Source organism: Lontra canadensis, unplaced genomic scaffold (genome assembly GCF_010015895.1).
Source record: "Lontra canadensis isolate GAN:19392208 unplaced genomic scaffold, GSC_riverotter_1.0 scaffold76, whole genome shotgun sequence".
In the NCBI taxonomy this organism is placed as follows: Eukaryota; Metazoa; Chordata; class Mammalia; order Carnivora; family Mustelidae; genus Lontra; species Lontra canadensis.
Window position 1 is genome coordinate 5,193,691 of NW_022631070.1, and position 20,282 is coordinate 5,213,972.

The 20,282-nt window shown below is 43.6% G+C and overlaps 1 protein-coding gene across 6 annotated transcripts in view; it reads left to right on the plus strand.

Moving 5' to 3' along the window:
• The window catches only part of PRKCQ (protein kinase C theta), a 173,815-nt gene that overhangs the window by 143,043 nt on the left and 10,490 nt on the right, over positions 1-20,282 (plus strand). For all 6 annotated transcript variants that reach the window (XM_032881635.1, XM_032881637.1, XM_032881636.1 and 3 more), the window contains 2 exons: positions 6,800-6,938; positions 16,040-16,228. In XM_032881635.1, coding sequence (XP_032737526.1) covers positions 6,800-6,938; positions 16,040-16,228 — 328 coding nt within the window. The remainder of the gene's footprint in view (positions 1-6,799; positions 6,939-16,039; positions 16,229-20,282) is intronic.

The window sequence follows — 20,282 nt, forward strand, 5'->3', positions numbered from 1 at the left end:
AAAAAACTATTAGACTAAATGAATTCAGTGAACTTGCAAATACAAAATTAATATATAGAACCTGCTGCTACATCTTTATATACTAATAGTGAAGTATCACAAAGAGAAATCAAGGAAACAACCCCACTTACATCAAAAAAATACATAGGAATAAATTTAACCAAGGACATGAAAGCTATGTACGCTGAAAACTAACACACTGAGGAAAGAAATTGAAGACAAAACAAATAAAAGGAAAGATACTTGCTGCTCATGGTTTGGAAGAACACTGTTAAGATGTCCAGACTACACAAAGCAATCTGCAGATTCATTGCAATCCATATCAGAATTCCAGTGGCATTTTTCACAGAACTAGAATAAAAAACTTTAAATTTTTATGGAACCACAAAAGACCCCAAATGGCCAAAACATTCTTGAGAAAGAAAATTAAACCTGGATGTATCAAGTTTCATGATTTCAAACTCTACTATGAAGCTATAGTAATCAAAACAGTATGGTAGTATGGTAGTATGAATGGATCCAGAAGGTATTATGCTAAGTGAAATGAGTCAGACATAAAGAGACAGATACCATATGAATTCACTTATATGTGGAATCTAAAAACCAAAACAAAAAAGAAACAAACTCACAAAGAGAAACAGAGAACAATAAATACAGAGAACAAACTGCTGGTTGCCAGAGGGTAGGGCAGTGGGGGGACAGGCAAAATAAGTAGATACTGAGAGGTACCAACTTCCAGCTATAAAGTAAATAAATCACTGGGATGAAAATTACAGCACGGCGGGTATGGTCAACAATCTTGCGGAAGTGTTGTACGGTGACAGATCCCGAGTACACTTGTGGTGAGCATAGCATAAGGTATGTAAGTGTTGAATCACTGTATTGTACACCTGAAAGATACCGTATGTCGACGATACTTCAACAGAAGAAAGGTTAAATAATGTGCCACACTGAGTGTTGAAGGCAGCAAACTGTGTATATCACAACGCAGAAGCATTCTGTTAGAGATGGTCAGTACTGAGATGCTCACGGGGGAGGCTGAAAGTTCACTTTGAGAAACCTCTCCATCCCCAGAGGGCACAGTCCCAGAAGAGCTGTCCTACGTAGAATCACAGAACACAGTCTTAGAGGAGGTTTAGGAGTCATTCTCCTTAAGCAGTCTCTTCAGCAGCCTTTGGATATATGGTGGGATTTTTGGTCGGTCTACAAAATATTATATTAAAAACCTGTTTTATGTAATTTCTTTATTTCCAGGAAATTGAAAATTGAAAACCCTGATCAGAATCTACAGGTTGTTGGGTTTTTTTTTTTCCCCTCTTTACACCTGTGATGCCAGCAATACATATAAAAATATACTGGCAGCAGAGCACTCAGTAGCTTGTGTAGGATAGATGAATTGGAGCAAGGAAAAAATAAGATTGGAAAGAGAGAGGTCTTAGAGCTCAAAGGAACCTCTTGAGAGAAAAGCCCACATGCCCCAGTACAGTGTGCTTCTCCGCAATACAGTGCTTTTCTCTAGCATTTCATCGTATAAACTGACACTCAGAACAAAAAGACCCATAGTCCTTAATTGTCTTTAATGTCACAAACTGTATCCAGTTGAGGGCCCTTCCTATGTCCATGTATGAGAAGTGGTGTTTTCTACGGCTTTTTATGTACCAGTAAGAAAATATTGGGTTAATTTAGTAGCATATTCACTGAAGTTGTAGAGAATGCTTGAACAACACCATCAAGGAGAGGTCATCTAGCAAGTACACGAGAAGGAGACTGGCTTGCATTAAAAACCATTCAACTCCCCATGCGTAACTTTATTGACTTAAACTGTCCATTCAGCAACTGAATTAACCCGGGGATTCTATTAATTTCTTCCTTCTTCTGACCACTTGGGTTTATGATTTCTGGGTTTGTTCACAAAGGAGGTATATTAGTTTTGAAGTGTTGCTATAGCATTACCACACCCTTGATGGCTCAAAGAGAAGTTTATTCCCTCACACTTCTGGAGTCCAGAAGTCCCAAACCAACCTGACGGCACAGCCACCCTATTCCCCAAGTCTCTTGAGAGGAATGCTTCCTTGTCCCTGCTGGGGTCTGGTGGCTCGGGCGCTCCTTGGCTTTAGACAGCATCCTTCCTGTCTGCCTCTGTCTCCCCACAGCCTTGTCTCCTTGCACCTCTTTTGTCTTCCTTGTAATCTCTTAGGAGGATACTTGGCCACCTGGATAACCCAAGATGATCTCATTCCAAGATCCTTCATTACATCTGAAAAGACCCTTTCCCAAAGAAGGTCTCATTCACAAGGTTCTAGGGGTGAGGATATGAACTTATTTTGGGGGGCCACCTTTCAACCCACTATAGCTGGTGATATCGACAGACCAACCCCAGAATGGGCAACCCTTCATTAAGCATTGCAGTGTGCACAAAACCTACTGAACTCCCAATCCCTGGATACCTAATGATGTCACTTCCTGGGTTATTTTATGTTTTGGAGAAAAAGTATAAGTACATGATAAGACACTTAAAAAAAAAAGTCTGAGTGGATAAGATGCTAATTAAAAATGTCAACAAGAAGAAAAATTGTGTGCTCAGAATTAGGGGAGGGTTTGCCAAAAAAAATTTCTATCAGAAAGGGGATTTTTTTTTTTTTTTTTTTTAGAGGAGGAGAGACTTTGCACATGGAAGTGATTCCGGAAAAGGCACAGAAACAGAAGTTAAGGGGGTCGAGCAAGGAACATTAAACAAATGGGTCCAGTTTTATTGGAAAGGCTGAGGCTGAGCAGTCAAGAATTGGGGCTGAGAAAAGTAGAGAAGCAGGTGCCAACATCATCTTTTATCTCTGTTGGTGTTGTAAAAGTACAGGCATCTTAAAGGATGCCTCAGCCATGGTTTGGGTTAAATGTAAAAATGAGAAGCTGGAAAATATGCAGACACAGAAAGAGAAGAATCTAGAATCTCCAGTCTTAGAACTATTAGAACTGTAAAGCACCTTAGATAAGATCTTATCCATGAGAACACTGGCCTAACCCCTATATTTGAAGCCACTTACAAATGCCTTCACATGGATTACTTCATTCAGTGCCCACAAAGGTCCTGTGGGATAAGCAAGGCAGGCATAATTGCACCCATTTTCCAGATAAATCACTGTGGGCTTAGAGGGGATGTGTCTTGGCTGAGCTGGTGTTCTGTAAGGAATATGTGATGAGTAAATAGCTGATGTGCCTACAAATGCTTTGGCCTTTGGGTTCTGTGGCATTTCCAGTTAGCCCTCCTCTGCCCTCATTCCTTACCTTCATGGAGGTCTGTCTCTGGACCGACAGACTTCTGGACCTTTCTCATTCTAACTTAATCTCTCAAAACATCAATGACCCTTTCTCTGTCAACCCCTAACACTTGGTTCACCTTAGAGGGCGGAAAGAAAATCAAACATGCTCGTTTTCCTAGCCTGAGGCCCAGAGAGCATTTATGTTTAGGATTGATTAAAACGCACCCTTGTAATCACAGGAGACTTGGGATCTCAGCAAGTTCAGTACAATGAGAAAAACTAGGTAAGCTTGGTTTAGAGGATGTAGAAGAGAAGGCCTGGGTTTGCACCCTAGCCCACTGACTGTATGGGCTGGGATAAACCCTATAAACTTTAAGAGTCTTGCTTTCAATCAGAAAAATGTGAATAAAAATAAGAATTCCAAATCAAAGGGTGGTTGGGAGAATCAAATGATAAAAAAGCACCTGAGAGCAAGAAAATCCAATACAAATATTAGACACAATGTTCATTGTCCTCAGGACCTATGTATAGCACTGCAGCTGGATATCTGGCACTCTAGTGATGACCCCCAAACCATCCTTTAGCCAATTTCTAGGAACATGTGTACATGGCTCTAAGTGATGCAAATATGTTCCATACAGCAGAAACCCAAAATGATACCAGTATTGCACAGAGCACATAAACTAATGAGGTACTATATGTTGGCTAATTGAAGTAAAAAAAAAATAAGCTAATACATGGAAAAAATATTACATAGAGTGCTGATTAGAAAATGAATCTGCAGTTTTAGCATGAGGAGTAAAATAGGACCTATACTTGGATTTATTGGAATTCATAAATCACAATGAAAGTGAACTTAATTAAAATTAAGGAATAGGAAGGCAGAAGACCGGAGGACAGACATATTGGACAGACATGCTAGTCCTGATTGAAAGTGTGACAGCATTTGAGTTAGGAAGAGAGAGAGAAACAGAACCAATGGGGTGTGAACATGAGATACATACTGACATGTGTCCTGGAGATGCCCCAGCCACCCAGCCAGATGGGAACAGTCTGTGACACCCTGGTTTATGGAGATTATGGACCAAGCTAGCCCAGATGGACGCTCTAGGGACATCTGCTAATATTGTCATTCCCCCAAAACACAACTGCATTCCATGCTCACTCTCTCTGGCTAATTTACTCCAGCAGAAGGTGGAGAAAGCAATGGAAGGGGACAGTACTTGGGACTTCATCACAACTCATAATTGCTGGTGGCAAGGCAATTCCTGGTGGGTGATGGTTCATTCAACAAACATTTATTGAATGCTCTGTACCTGGTACCCTCCTGCCAGAGCTGTCACAGTAGAGCAAACAGCAAACAATACACATTTCCACTCTCACAAAGCTTAGAGTTTAATGAAAAGCAAAAAGAACAGCGATCAGAACTTTAGGCTAATATGAATATTGAAGACCACTCGTACTTTTGCTTAAGTGAAATCTCCACTTCCTTGAAAAACTGGAATGGAGAATGCAGACCAGTCAGAAACCAAAGTAGCTTCTCGCTCATCACTGTCTCTTTTTGGGTTTACACAGGCTCTGTCTTTGCTCTTGACCCAGCCACTTCATTTTTCTCCTCTAACTGGTCTTCTCTTCCTATAAGGCTATGCTAGAGGACATCCATCAGCAACCCTAAGTACCAGACTTCTAACCGAGACACGTCAGTGCTACCTTCTCACAGCCCCAACACCCCCAAAGAGAAAACATGAATGATCCAGTGGAGTCCCATCATCTGAGGTGGAGGGGACAGGGCTACTTGTGAGGCCCTTTGGGACCAGAATCTTTGAGAAGAAAATGCTGTGCAAATTGTCTAAGAGGAGGTACAGAAAAGAGTAAACTGAGAGCTGATCCTTTGTTCTCTCAAGCCACCTCTGCTAATAAGGAAGACCATGGTAGCCACCACCAGCCCCACATCCTCAACTTAGATTTCAGGAAGTTCAGAAATCCAAGGGAAGAAGACATAAAGGAAAAGAAAGCTGGATGTTCTAGAGCAAACCAGAATTCATAAGCTGCCATCAACTAAAAAAAAAAAAGTTTAAAGCAAGTGATGTCAAGTGTAACACTTGAATGATCTTTAAAACATCAATTTCATGCGTCCAGAGTGAGAAGAAACTGGCATAATGGCAGTTTATGTAGGGGAAAAAAAAAAAAAAAGACACCGGGAGGTTTTAGTTTACAGTAAGCTCACTGTTAACCACTACTGTGATCGAGTGTCAGGACACAGCAGGGCAACAGGAGGGGAGCAAGGAGGCTCGAGTGGGGAGGGGGCAATGGTGTCAGGACAGAAGGTAGCAATGCCACCGTCATTGGCACAATGTGATTATATATCTGGAGAATACTGGTTCCAGTCTCAAAACAAAGTTTTAAGAAGGAAATTGATAAATTCAAGCTATTTGGAGGGTAGGGGCCAGAATGCTGAGGCATCTGAACACCAGGCTACCTAAGGAACAAAATTCTTGACCTTGGTGAAGACAAGACAAAACAAAACTTGAGGTCACTTTCCAAATATTCATGAATAGCAATAACGTACTAGTGTAATCACAGGGAGGCATGATTTGGTTTATTTTTTTTAATATTATCAGTCACATTTACTTAAAAATGGAATGGGTGCTCTACAAGGATACTGATTCTCTAAGGAAAGGGGAATTTATTGACGTGGTTTCTGGCATCAGATGGATTCTGGTTCTAGAATTATTCTCAGTTAGAAGCAGCCTTCCTCACTCAGTCTTGGTGCAACACAATTTATCCAGAAAGAAACAAATACTTGGAAAGTCACAAAAAATGAGTGTGTGTTTCAAACCTTTCTTCCCTCGCCATGGAAAAAAGATGCTGGGATAAAGAGCCTCAGGTCCGTGTCTTCCCTCTTATTATATCGAGCCATACTCCTTGGTCAATCAGAAAAAGGGATCAAAAACCAGCCATTCCCTTGAAAAGTCCATGCTATCTACACCACTGTCTTTTGCACAAGTAGACAGCTGTACTAGTTGGTTAGCATTAAATACCATCCTATGTCAAACACATCCCCAACTACAGACCCCTGAGGGCATTTCATTGCTGGCTGTTTCCTTACATCTCAGTATTGTTTCTTGCAGGCACCTTAAAACCAAAGGACGCTACCCTGGAGAGATCCCATTTTACCCATCCCACCACCCATGCAGCCGTCCATACTGAGCTCTGGAGATGCACCAAGTGCTTCGCTGGGCATGGGGAATAAAAAGTCTGTCAGAGTCAGACCTGAGAAAGCTGACCTGGGCCAACAAGGACCAGGGGGAATCCCAAACACAGGATGCTAGTCAAGGAGGAAACACCAAGGAAAAACCAGTGAGCAGAGGGGCAGAGCCATAGATTGAAGAACAGGGCTGGAAAGGAAGGGGAGGACCAGCAAAGCATGCACTTCTGATGGTCTCAGGCTGTGATGGGACAAATGACTGCCCCTCATGAGGCAATTCTATTTTAACAAAAAATGTATTGAAGTGAGATTTTGCTTTGCTTTTGTGTTTCAGAGACTTGAAGCTCGATAACATCCTGTTAGACAGAGATGGACATATCAAAATAGCAGACTTTGGAATGTGCAAAGAGAACATGTTAGGAGATGCCAAGACAAACACTTTCTGCGGAACCCCTGACTACATCGCCCCGGAGGTAAGGATGTGCTGCCTGAAGGGTGTGCATGAGCGCTGGCCCAACTCCACATGTCCCAAGCACCACTGCTCCTTCCTCCTGTGGGGGGTGGAAATCAAAAGACTTTGATAGTTTGTCTCAGGATTGGTCTTTGTTTTTCTGAGTATCTCATACATGCAGTTGCACACAGGGGCTATGTTATTATTTAATTATTAATTATTTATTATTATTTATTCTGTTATTATTTAATGGGAGGTGGTGCTCATGCTGATTAGGTATCTCTCTGAGTCTTGAATGGCTCTGCATACCCTCCTCAGTCATGGCTCCTCCCACAGCAGCCTTAAACTGTATTCACTCCACTGAGACCAACCAGAGGAAACAATGGTGAGGAACCAGATGGTCGCTGAGCAGGCTCATAAGCATCCACCTGAATAAGTCCAGTGGTTTCATCTTGGGACCAGAAACACCTAAACTGTGGTTTCCAAGCCGCCACTGTGTGACCATGGAGAGATTGCTGCGGTCTGCAGACCAGCAGCCCCTTTTCTGAGGAGGATACTTATGGCCCAGCTTATTTTTAGTGTAAAATGGAAGAACCTACGAAAGTTTAAAAAAGGGGGGAAGCTCATATTCTAAGCCCTTAGAAGAATGGCAGTTTCTCAGAAGGCCACTGACAATCCTACTCTACCCGTGTTCCCCTCCCCTTGTTATGGAGTCCTCCCCCATGGCTGACTCCAGGGCAGTTGGACACCCCTTTGCACTTGGCCATTCTCATAGCACAACACTCACCTTCATTGTTGTTGTTCTTTTTTTAATATCAATCTCCCTGTACTATCAGATGATTGCTCTAAAGTCAGACTATTTATTTTGCAATCATTATAGATTAACAAGAAGTTGCACAAATAGTATAGACATGCCACCTATGTATACCTTTCCCCCAGTTTCCTCCAATGGTTACATCTTCTATAACTGTGCTACAAGACCAAGACCTGGGGATGGATATGGGTATAACATGTATCCAGTTCTATACCGTTTTCATCACATGATTTTTATCCCGTGTATACATGAGTGTACATTACTCCCATTTACATCCACAGACCAAGTACAGGACTTGGCACATTAAGTTGCTAATAAAATAGCTCTGGGAAGAATTAATGAATGAGTATTGATGTGTAAAAGGTTTGATAGCATTGGACTTCTGATTTCCTGGGTCAAAAATTAGCAAGTCTGGCATTGCTCACATAATTGTGGCACCCTAACTCTAAGAAATAGGTGGTTTTGTCCTGTGCTTATTTGGTATTTAATTTTAATTGAACCTTGTTTAAATGCAAAATTGGCCTCTGGGCAACAAGAAATTATAGCTTTTAACTTTCCTGTCTGCAAATGCCTTATGCCAGATCCTTTCCCTCATTCCGTTTGCAGAATTTAGCATCAGTGACTGACTTCTCTTTTTGCAAATTCAGTCTCTCTCATCTTCCAGCATCCTTTTCTTCACACTATTCCATTCTTTTTTTAAGATTTTATTTATTTGTCAGGGAGCACAAGCAAGGGGAGCAGCAGGCAGAGGAAGAAGCAGGGTCCCCACTGAGCAGGGAGCTCAATGCAGGACTCCATCCCAGGACCCTGGGATCATGACCCGAGCTGAAGGCAGACGTTTACCCGACTGAGCCCCCCAGGTGTCCCACAGTCTTCCATTCTTGACGCCCTTATTTTATTATATGTTCTCCATGAGTGATAGTATTTAGGACTATAGTTTAAATCAATATGGCCAGCCCAAACTTCTTGCTCCAGCTGCCACAGAAAAAAAGACTGGGATCATTCCCTGCATATTTTCAGACCACAGTGCTCTGAAGCTAGAACTCAATCACAAGAAGAACGTTGGAAAGAACTCAAATACATGAAGGCTAAAGAGCATCCTTCTAGAGAATGAATGGGTCAACGAGGAAATTAAAAAAGAATTGAAAAAAACTTCATGGAAACAAATGAAAACGAAAACATAACTGTTCACAATCTTTGGGACACAGCAAAGGTGGTCCTGAAAGGAAAGTATATACAAGCCTTTCCTCAAAAAACAAAGGTCTCAAGTACACAACCTAACCCTATACCTAAAGGAGCTGGAGAAAGAACAGCAAAGAAAGCCTAAACCTAGCAGAAGAAGAGAAATAATAAAGATCAGAGCAGAAATCAATGAAATAGAAACCAAAAGAACAGCAGAACAAATCAATGAAATTAGGAGCTGGTTCTTTGAAAGAATTAATAAGATTGATAAACCGCTGGCCAGACTTAACGAAAAGAGAAAGGACCTAAATTTAAAAAATCATGAATGACAGAGGAGAGATCACAACCAACAACAAAGAAATACAATTACAAGAACATATTATGAGAAACTCTATTCCAGCAAATTTGACAATCTGAAAGAAAAGGATGCATTCCTAGAGACATATAAACTACCAAAACTGAACCAGGAAGAAACAGAAAACCTGAACAGACCCATAACCAGTAAGGAGATTGAAGCAGTCACCAAAAATCTCTCAACAAACAAGAGCCCAGGGCCAGACAGCTTCGCAGGGGAATTCTACCAAACATTTAAAGAAGAATTAATACCTATTCTCCTGAAACTGTTCCAAAAAATAGAAATGGAAGGAAAACTTCCAAACTCATGAGACCAGCATTACCTCGATCCCCAAACCAGACAAAGACCTCATCAAAAAAGAGAATTACAGACCAATATCCTTAATGAACACAGATGCAAAATTCTCACCAAAATATAAGCCAATAGGATCCAACAGTACATTAAAAGGATTATTCACCATGACCAAGTGGGATTTATTCCTGGGCTGCAAGGTTGGTTCAACATCTGCAAAATCAATGTAATACAATACATTAATAAAAGCAAAAACAAGAACTATATGATACTCTTAATAGATGCTGAAAAAGCATTTGACAAAGTACAGCATCCTTTCTTGGTCAAAACTCTTCAAAGTATAGGGATAGAGGGTACATTCCTCAATATCATCAAAGCCAGCTATGAAAAACCCATAGTGAATATCATTCTCAGTGAGGGAAAATAGAGCTTTTCTTCTAAGGTCAAGAACACAGCAGGGATGTCCATTATCACCACTGCTATTGAACATAGTACCTGAAGTCCTAGCCTCAGCAATCAGACAACAAAAAGAAGTTAAAGGCATCTGAATCAGCAAAGAAGTCACTCTCTTACTCTTTGCAGATATGATACTGTATGTGGAAAACCCAAAAGACTCCACTCCAAAACTGCTAGAACTCATACAGGAATTCAGTAAATTGTCAGGATATAAAATCAATGCACAGATATCAATTGCATTTCTATTCACCACCACCAAGACAGAAAAGAGAGATATTAAGGTATCAATCCCATTTACAATTGCACCCAAAACCATAAGATACCTAGGAATAAACCTAACCAAAGAAGCAAAGAATCTATACTCAGAAAACTATAAAGTACTCATGAAAGAAACTGAGGAAGAAGAAGAAATGGAGAAGCATTCCATGTTCATGGATTGGAAGAACAAATATTGTGAAAATGTCTATGCTACCTAAAGCAATCTACACATTTACTGCAATCCCTATCAAAATACCATCATTTTTTTTTCGAAGAAATGGAACAAATAATCCTAAAATTTATATGGAACCAGAAAAGACCCCAAATAGCCAGAGGAATGTTGAAAAAGAAAGCGAAAGTTGGTGGCATCACAATCCCGGACTTCAAGCTCTATTACAAAGCTGTCATCATCAAGACAGTATGGTGCTGGCACAAAAACAGACACATAGATCAATGGAACAGAATAGAGAGCCCAGAAATAGACCATCAACTCTATGGTCAATTAATCTTCGACAAAGCAGGAAAGAATGTCAAATGGAAAAAAGACAGCCTCTTCAATAAATGGTGTTGGGGAAATTGGACAGCCACATGCAGAAAAATGAAATTGGACCATTTCCTTACACCACACACGAAAATAGACTCTAAATGGATGAAAGACCTGAATGTGAGACAGGAATCCATCAAAATCCTTGAGGAGAACACAGGCAGCAACCTCTTCGACCTCAGCTGCAGCAATTTCTTCCTAGAAACATCAGCAAAGGCAAGGGAAGCAAGGGCAAAAATGAACTATTGGGACTTCATCAAGATCAAAAGCTTTTGCACAGCAAAGGAAACCGTCAACAAGACCAAAAGACAACTGACAGAATGGGAGAAGATACTTGCAAATGACATATCAGATAAAGGGCTAGTATCCAAAATCAATAAAGAACTTATCAAACTCAACAGCCAAAGAATAAATAATCCAATCAAGAAATGGGCAGAGGACATGAACAGACATTTCTGCAAAGAAGACATCCAGATGGCCAACAGACACATGAAAAAATGCTCCACATCACTTGGCATCAGGGAACTACAAATCAAAACCACAATGAGATACCACCTCACACCAGTCAGAATGGCTAAAATAAACCAGTCAGGAAATGACAGATGTTGGAGAGGATGCGTAGAAAGGGGAACCCTCCTACACTGTTGGTGGGAATGCAAAATGGTACAGCCACTCTGGAAAACAGCATGGAGGTTCCTCAAAAAGTTGAAAATAGAACCATCTTATGACCTAGCAATCGCTCTACTGGGTATTTACCCTAAAGTTACAAACATGGTACTCCAAAGGGGCACGTGCACCCGAATGTTTATAGCAGCAATGTCCACAATAGCCAAACTATGGAAAGAACCTAGATGTCCATCAACAGATGAATAGATAAAGAAGTGGTATATATATACAATGGAATACTATGTAGCCATGGAAAGAAATGAAATCGTGCCATTTGCAATGACATGGATGGAACTAGAGGGTATTATGTTAAGCAAAATAAGTTAATCAAAGAAAGACAACTATCATATGATTTCTCTGATATGAGGAATTTGAGAGGGAGGGTGGGGGTTATGGAGGGAAGGGAGGGAAAAAAATGAAACAAGATGGCACAGGGCGGGCAGGGGGTTGGGGAGAGAAACCTTAGGAGACTCTCAATTTCACATAATAAACTGAGGATTGCGGGGGTTGGGGAGATAGGGTGGCTGGGTGATGGACATTGGGGAGGGTATGTGCTATGGTGAGTGCTGTGAAATATGTAAGACTGATGATTCACAGACCTGTACCCCTGGGGTAATAATACATTATATGTTAATTAAAAAAAAAAAAAACCCGCACGGGAGCACAGAGCAGGCAGGACAAGGCCATGAGGCCCACCTGGCAGACAGGAGAACCCAAATTACAGTAATAAATGCATTTCAGAGCAATACCAGGAGCGATGCAGCAGGACAAAAAAGAAAAAAAACAGACTTCCCTCCACAAAGCTGGGGAGTATCCCCAGTCCATATCTCCTGAGATACTAAACTCTACGGTTCCCTGCATCTTCCAGTGACAGGACTGAGGGTTGAACATAGAATTGGGGGTCCAAGTTCATTTTGACAAAGACTAGGGAAAGAAACACAGGAACACCCTCTCAGTATATACTAACCACTTAGTAAATCCGTGTGGGATTCTGGTGCCCAGAAGGCTCCCTGGGGAGAGCAGAAGTCACTTGAAGACCAACAGGTGCTGGGGGAGCAGGGGGGAGTTTGGGGGGGTCCCTTCATGAACTCGGACAGCACATCAACACCGTGAGCTTATACAGATGTAACGCCCTAGCTCTGCCAGGCAGATGGAATTGCAGACCGCTCTCACTGCTGGAGAGGAAGGAGACTCTGACATCAAGGGGCAAGGTCTTTACTATCTGAATCATTTGAGTAAAGTTGGGGGAGGGAAGGGGACAAAAGATGATGAGACCATGAGAAGGCAGCAGCAGTTAAGACAGAAACAGGGAAAAGGGCCGCTCCAGTCAGGGTTTCTCCACCACTTTCTTTAAAAATATCGATAATGTGAGCCTGGACTTGATAGCCTGAGGCTTAATCCAGGAGACATTAAATATGAAAGGAACATTATGTAGTAACCCCCGTCCCCCAGCAAGGACCAGCATCCAGAATATCGCTCAACTCACTCACTAGGACATCTTAAATAAGACAGGCAACCTCCTAAAGTCTAGTCACTGTCCTTTGTGAAATAGGGACCACAGGACCTACCTCAGGAGTTCTTACAAAAAAAAAAAAAAAGAAAGAAAAGAAAAGAAAACACTTAACGTATGGCAAACACCTAACGCAGGTCCGCACACTTCTGTTCAGGCATTGTGAACCTGTGTTCCCCCTGACCTAAGACAAATTCTTTATTAACATCACCTAGCTTTAAAAGGCTTCATTTCCACTACAGCCGTCTGTGGTCCTCCAAATTTCTTTTCATCTGCCCTTGCAGATGAAGTTGTTGATGAAGAGGGTCGCTTAGAGCAGTTTCTGGTTGCTTTGGGCTCCCCCTGGTGACAAGCCCTGGGAATTGCATGTGAAGCAGCTTTCCCGGGGCCCCTCCCAATTTAAGGCAAATACACCAGAACCCAGATTCTGTGCCTGTGCTCACACAGGCACCCCTGTTTTATCACTCTCTCTGGATCTACTTTTAAACTCTGCCTTAAGGAATATTCTATCTTCTCTAAACTTGAAAGTTAAATTTAATAATACTTTAAAAGTTAAGTATTTGAAAATTGAGCTAAGGATAGTGGTTAGAATTTTTATGCTGGAAGTCAGTGCCAGATCGCCAACATCTTCTGCAGCTTGGTCTTTATTTTCACAGATGGGTAGCTGTTGATCCAGATGCGACCCTATCCTAGAACCCAGTAATAAGCCAGACAGATGTTATCACCACTTTTCACAAGTGAGGCACAGAAGGGGTGATGGGAGTCTGCCCAAACTACACCAGGAGGGACTGAGCTGGAACCCACAACATGTTGCATGGCCATCTCAGCTTCCTTGTGGCTTATCAACTCTGGTGTTGGAAGCACTTCTACCACCATAACCTGGAGCCTCACTCCAGACATATCTCCTTCCCCAAGGACAGGCGTGGGGTGGGGTAGCAATCAGAGCTGGCAGCTGTGCACATGTTCTGCTGCATCAAGATTCACCAACATTGAGACATGAAATGTCTAAAAAACCAGCATCATTTTTCTTTCCTAAAGCCACCAATGCTGTAATTCTACCGTTCATTCCCAGAGCCCACTTAAGAAGAAACTCCATTTCAAATGAGGAACTTTAACCGTAAAATGACCTTCGTGGGTTTCTGTGTATGTGCTCACATGGGCAGTGGTCGGGGGAGCACGGAGCTGGGCTTTAAACTACAGGTGGAAAGGATGACCCATCCCAAGAGAGTCTTGCTTTTTAATTTTGTCCTTCAATACTGTTATCACTTCTCCATTTTGTGTAATGAAGCAGCTTGTCCCCAACCCATCCTGGGAGTGGCAGCCATGAAAGACAAGGATTTTCTCCTTTTCTTCATTTAACAAATTGTTGTGTTCCTACTACATAGTGGATTTAATTGTGGCAAAATATACATACTATAAAATACACCATCTTTCCATTCTTAAGAGTATTATTCATGAGTGTCAAGCATATTCCTGTTATTACACAAGCAATCCCCAGAATTTTTTTTAATCTGGCACAACTGAAACTCTATACCCATTAAACAGCTCCCCATTTCCCCGAACCCCAGCAACCATCATTTTACCTTCTGTCCCTGTAAATCAACCCCTTCTAGGGCCCTCGGAGAAGTGGAATCATACTGTATTTGTCTTCTTGAGTCTGGCTTATTTCACTTAAGCGCAACGTCCTCAAGGTTCGTCCAGGTTGTATCATGTGTCAGGATTTCATTCTGTTTTAAGGCTGAGTAGTGTTCTGCTCTATGTATAGATCATCCATCCATCTATCCATCCATCTGCTGATGGACACAATGCTCCGTTTAGAGAAGGCCGCAGCTCGGTTTGTTAGGATTGCAAGCACTGAGTGTCACAGGTACACGAACTACGTCACAACATTAAATAAGGAAGCGGTTGAATACAGATTACAAAATCTTTTCTACCAGGAGAGTGGATTGGTGGAAGGGTAGCAATTTTTTTTTTTTTAAAGATTTTATTTATTTGACAGGCAGACATCACGAGTAGGCAGAGAGAGAGGAGGAAGCAGGCTCCCTGCTGAGCAGAGAGCCCAATGCGGGGCTCCATTCCAGGACCCTGGGACCATGACCTGAGCTGAAGGCAGAGGCTTTAACCCACTGAGCCACCCAGGCGCCCCGGTAGCAATCTTTTTAAAACGTAGGTGAGATCCCAGGCTTTAAACTCACTCACTTCCCTGAAGGACAGACCAGACCAGTTCTACTCAAAGCACTGCTGTCGAGCTGCACACCAGTCTCAGGGAGATTTCTGCATCTGAAGTCTATTATCCTGGTCTCTCTTGGCATACTCCCTGAATTTTTTTTTGTTTTGTTTGAGAGAGAGAAAAAGCTCAAGTGGGGTGGGGGCGGGGGGAAGGGTCCAGAGGGCGAGAGAAAATCCCAAGCAGGATCCTTGCCCAGCCCGGCTTGGGGCTCAATCTCACAACCCTGAGATCATGACCTGAGCCAAAATCATGAGTCGGACACTTAACCAACCGAGCCACCCAGGTGCCCCACTAAATCGGACTCTTTAATGGTGACCATAGATGGGACTCGTTAGTTGTACAACTGTGGCTGGACAGGATTTAAGGGATGGATTAGGTCAGATGACTTCTTTGGAGGTACGAGTAAGTACTCAAAGTTTATGCAAAGTCTCAGGAGGGAAGTCAGTAAAACATGTGGGTTTGGGTTAACTATTCACAGGAGAGCATAGATACACACCAGCTTCCTTAGGTCCGAGTCCACCACACAAGTCCTCACATCGCAGGTGGGAAAATGAAAGCTAATGGCACATGTCAGTACATAAGACCAGAAGAAAAGTAGACATTAAAACCAAAAAAGGCTTGCTCAGTTTGGCACTGTCCAGTCATTTCTATTCAATCCTCAGCTTCTCAAAAGATCCGTTTCTGGCGTGATCTGTGTTAAAACCACATACTGTCATCACCGTCAACAATTTACTGAGTGGTGTGGAAGAGTTCAAGCAGGGCTTTCACTCATCTACCTCCTGTTTATTAACTACATCTCTGCCTCTTAATCACACAGATCTTGTTGGGTCAGAAATACAACCATTCTGTTGACTGGTGGTCCTTTGGCGTTCTCCTCTATGAGATGCTAATTGGTCAGTCACCTTTCCACGGGCAAGATGAAGAAGAGCTTTTCCACTCCATCCGAATGGACAATCCCTTCTACCCTCGATGGCTTGAGAAGGAGGCAAAGGACCTTCTCGTGAAGGTAAGAAGTGAAGTCAAGGAGACTCCACAGGATTAGTACTGGGCATTCTGCCTGGTGCTCCCATTCATTTCTAGGTTGCGATGGATATATGGTAAACAGTAGCCGTCTCAAACTGGGCTTACATGGGATGCTCACCATCTGTGTCAACAAGGCACCAACAGGGTGGACATTAGACACCAAAATGAGAAGATAAACATCCGTGTGCACAATTTACACAAGGAATGTCCAAAAACCAGTCCCAGGACTATTGAATGCCCTCACTTTGAGAGGTGACTGGCACCTTGACAAGGGCAATTTGTGGCTAGAAACTCAACCTTTGGTTTCCCATCATGCCCATCAAACAGGTTCAGTCCAGTGAATCTTCCTCTTCCCACCTGGACAGGATAGAAGACTTTTCTGCTCACTCAGGCCTACGCAAGTCTCTCATCACTCCTAAGCCATAAAATCTCGGTTCAGAAATTAAAACTCTTCAACTCAAGACAGAAGACAGAAGTTATCACATCAGCCTGCTCTCTAATGCAGAGACTTCTACTCCTCCTCCTCCCATGAGGTTCAGGGCCGGCAGCCACTCACCTCTGGAGAAGGGAATGTGGTTATATTGTGGTCAGCTGTGCCCTCCAAAGGTGTTCTCTCCCTAACTCCTGAGTTTCTATTTCAGACCATACCAGGTTAAGTGCAGGGGGAGGATGGAGGGATGAGGAGGAGAAGCGATTGTGATTTTATGGCTGGGTGGTTTCATGCTCTGAACACGGTGGGTTGTGAAGGTCAGCACTTTTGTGAGACATTCTGGGGGGGTCTTTGGGAAGTCTCAGTAAGTGGGAACATTTTCGGCTGAAGCCCTGGGCACACAGGTCAGTCCAAACTCCAATTCCATGATGTCCCATCTCACTAAGCGCCTCCCCACCCCCTGCCTGCTGGATGAGCCTCTTAGGCAGTATTTAAAATTATGCAGACCAGCTCTCCTGCCACATTCCCTTCCTGTGTCCATGGGAAATATTGATGCATTTTCCCCCTGTAACTCAGAGTTCAGACGGTCACGATCTCTGCAGCAACCTCCAAGTCAGACCCCTGACCACGAGGCCCAGAACAAGTGCGGAACTGGTAATGCCACAGAGGGGAACGGGGCTCAGGGAATCACCGGCTGTGAACCGGGAGCTCCTAGGGCGAACCAATGAAGAGACATAAGCAGCAGCTGACCGCCATCATTGAAGACTGGATTTTAAGCAGAGTCCCAGTTTACCCTTGTAGAGGACGCAAACACAGTGTTTGAGTACAAAAAAAAACAAAAACAAACCCCAGGACTCCACCATGCTATCACATAGAGCTGCCACCTGCTCCCAGGGAGCTTCCCAGCAACTCTCCGGACAAGGAGAGCACCCCTGCTCCCTCCCTCCAGGGGTGCTCACCTTGGGGGTTGGATTCAACGTGTGGATTCTGCTGGAACCCTGAAAGAAGTGGACCAGAAACGCAGGTGTTTTGAATTCCGGCATCACCCATTTCAGCCGGCTTTTTTTAAAAAAACATCCTTTAGGGAAATAATTTTCAGCCTTGCTGTCTTTCTATTGAAATGGGAGAACAGGATAAGACTTTCAACATTAGAACTTACCAGTGGATTTTAAACCTAAACTAAAAAACAGGACCAGGCCCACCTTTTTTCACGAGTCTGCTTCTCTCTCCTGAACTCCTTGGACTGACACGTGAGGGGCAGGCGCTGCTTCTGCGGGCAAACTACTGACAACTCTTCCAGCGTTGAAATGTTGAGGCAACTCTAGAGCTCTCCCTCAGGAACCAAGATGTTGATTCTAAGGTGGGGAAGAAGCCCTCCCAGGACACCCAGCCCAAGGCTGATGGCGTTTAAAATCCTAGCGGGTTCACTGCAGCTTCTGTTATCCGAACAAGTCATCAACCCAGAAAACTCTCCAACAACCAGTTAAACACTTTTAATGACGGGACAACACACGTATAAGATGAAAGCGGATTTCAACATTCACCAATTAAAAAGAGGACTGCCCTAAAAATGAAGTGAGCGGGACTGGAATGGAAACGGTTCTGCTTTAGGTAAAGGCAAGTTCAAACGTTACCCGAGTTGCTGCTTTACACGTGGCTTCGGCTTCGGGCGAGGACGGTTGACTCCAGCCCCCGCAAACAGGGTCACAGACAGAGGGACTCACACAACACATTTACCTACTCACGGTTCTGGAGGCTGACGTCCAAGAGCAGGGCCCCGCAGGGCTGGCGTCTGGAGGAGGCTGTCTTCCCCAACTAGGCACCTTCCCGCCTGGCCCTCTTATAGTGGGGGAAGCGCCCTCTGCTGTTTCCTCTTAACTAATCTGTGGGACCAGGTTCCTGCCCGTGTGACCCCCACTTAGCCTTAACGCGTCCCTCCCTCCAGGGGCGCTCACCTTGGGGGTTGGATTCAACCTGTGGATTCTGCTGGAACCCTGAGAAAGCCTGCGCCAACACAACCCACCAGAAGGAGGAAATAAGGGAACAGTCTGGGGGCTGCCCGGAGCCGGTCCACCTTCAACTGTTGATGTGTAAAACTCAACAGCTGTTCTTCCCAAAGCCAGCTCCGCCTCGGGACCTGAGAGAGCTCCCAGCAAGGAGTGAGGGCGAAGGAGTAAGGGGGCCAGGTGGCGTTAATCAGGAGGAAATGCTGGGAGTGATGGTTTGCAAAAGAGAGAAGTACTGAGTAGGAAGAAAGGATCACTTCCGGTTGAAGGAAGAAAGATGGCGAGTCAGTGTATGGCATATTACTCAGCAGTAAAAGAAATGAACTATCATTGGTGCACAAAATAGCTTGGTTGGATCACAAGGGCGTTAGGCTGAGTGACCAGGAAAAGCCAGTCTCAGAGGTCACGTCTGTGTGGGTCCACTTGTGTAACATTGTCAGAAGGACATTGTGGAGACAGAAATCTGATTAGTGGCAGTGGGGGTTAGGGAGTGTGAGTGTAAAGGGATATCCCGAGGGACAGCTTTGTGCTGACAGGACAGTTCTGTGTCTTGTGTGTCGTGGTAGTTACCCAGATCTACATGTGGGATAAAATGACAGGAGCAAGACACACACATTTTATCAATGCCAGACTCCTGGTTCTGATATCATACTATAGTTATATATAAGCATTGGGAGAAGCCGGGGGAAGGGTACACAAGACCCTGTATTAGTTTTTTTTTTTTTTTTAAGATTTTATTTATTTGTCAGAGAGAGAGCGAGGGAGAGCAGAAGCAGGGGGAGCGGCAGGCAGTGGGCGAGGGAGAAACAGATTCCCCACTGAGCAGGGAGCCCAACTCAGGACTCGATCCCAGGACCCTGGGATGATGACCTGAGCCAAAGGCAGATACTTCACCAACTGAGCCACCCAGCTGTCCCCACCTGTACTAGCTTTTCACATCCTGTGAACCTGTATGTCTGGACTGAATGCGCCCACCCCAAATTCTATATTGCAGCCCCAACCCCCAAAGTGATGATTATAGGAGGTGAGGCCTTTAGGACATAGTCATAGATGACACAATGAAGATGGGGCCACCATGATGGACTAGTGCCCTTATACAAAGAGGAAGAGAGAGATTTCTCCCCCTCCAGTACACTCACCAAGGAAAGGTCACATGAGGACACAGCAAGAAGGTGGCCATCTACAAGCCACAAAGAGGGTCCTCACCAGACACTGCCCAGGCTGGCACCTGGATCTTGGACTTCCAGCCTCCAGAACTGTGATAAGGAAATGTTGATCGTTTAAGCCACCATGCAGTCCAGGGACTTGGTTATAGCAGCACAAGCAGAAAAAGGAACTACAATTACTTCAATGAACAGGTTATAAACAAAATAAAATCTAAGACAGAAATGTGAACAAATACCCAAGCCAAAATCAGGTGCAGTTTCAACAGCAGGAAAAAGAGTTGCGGTGAGGGCGGAGGAGAAATCAGGTTGAACAGAGCAGGAACCAGGACAACGGAGGATAAAGACTGGCAGAGGGAGGGAGGGACCAGTTTGTGAAAGTGGTTTTACATCCATGTGGAGGACTTGGGGCTAATTCTTTCCATGTGAGGGAGTAAG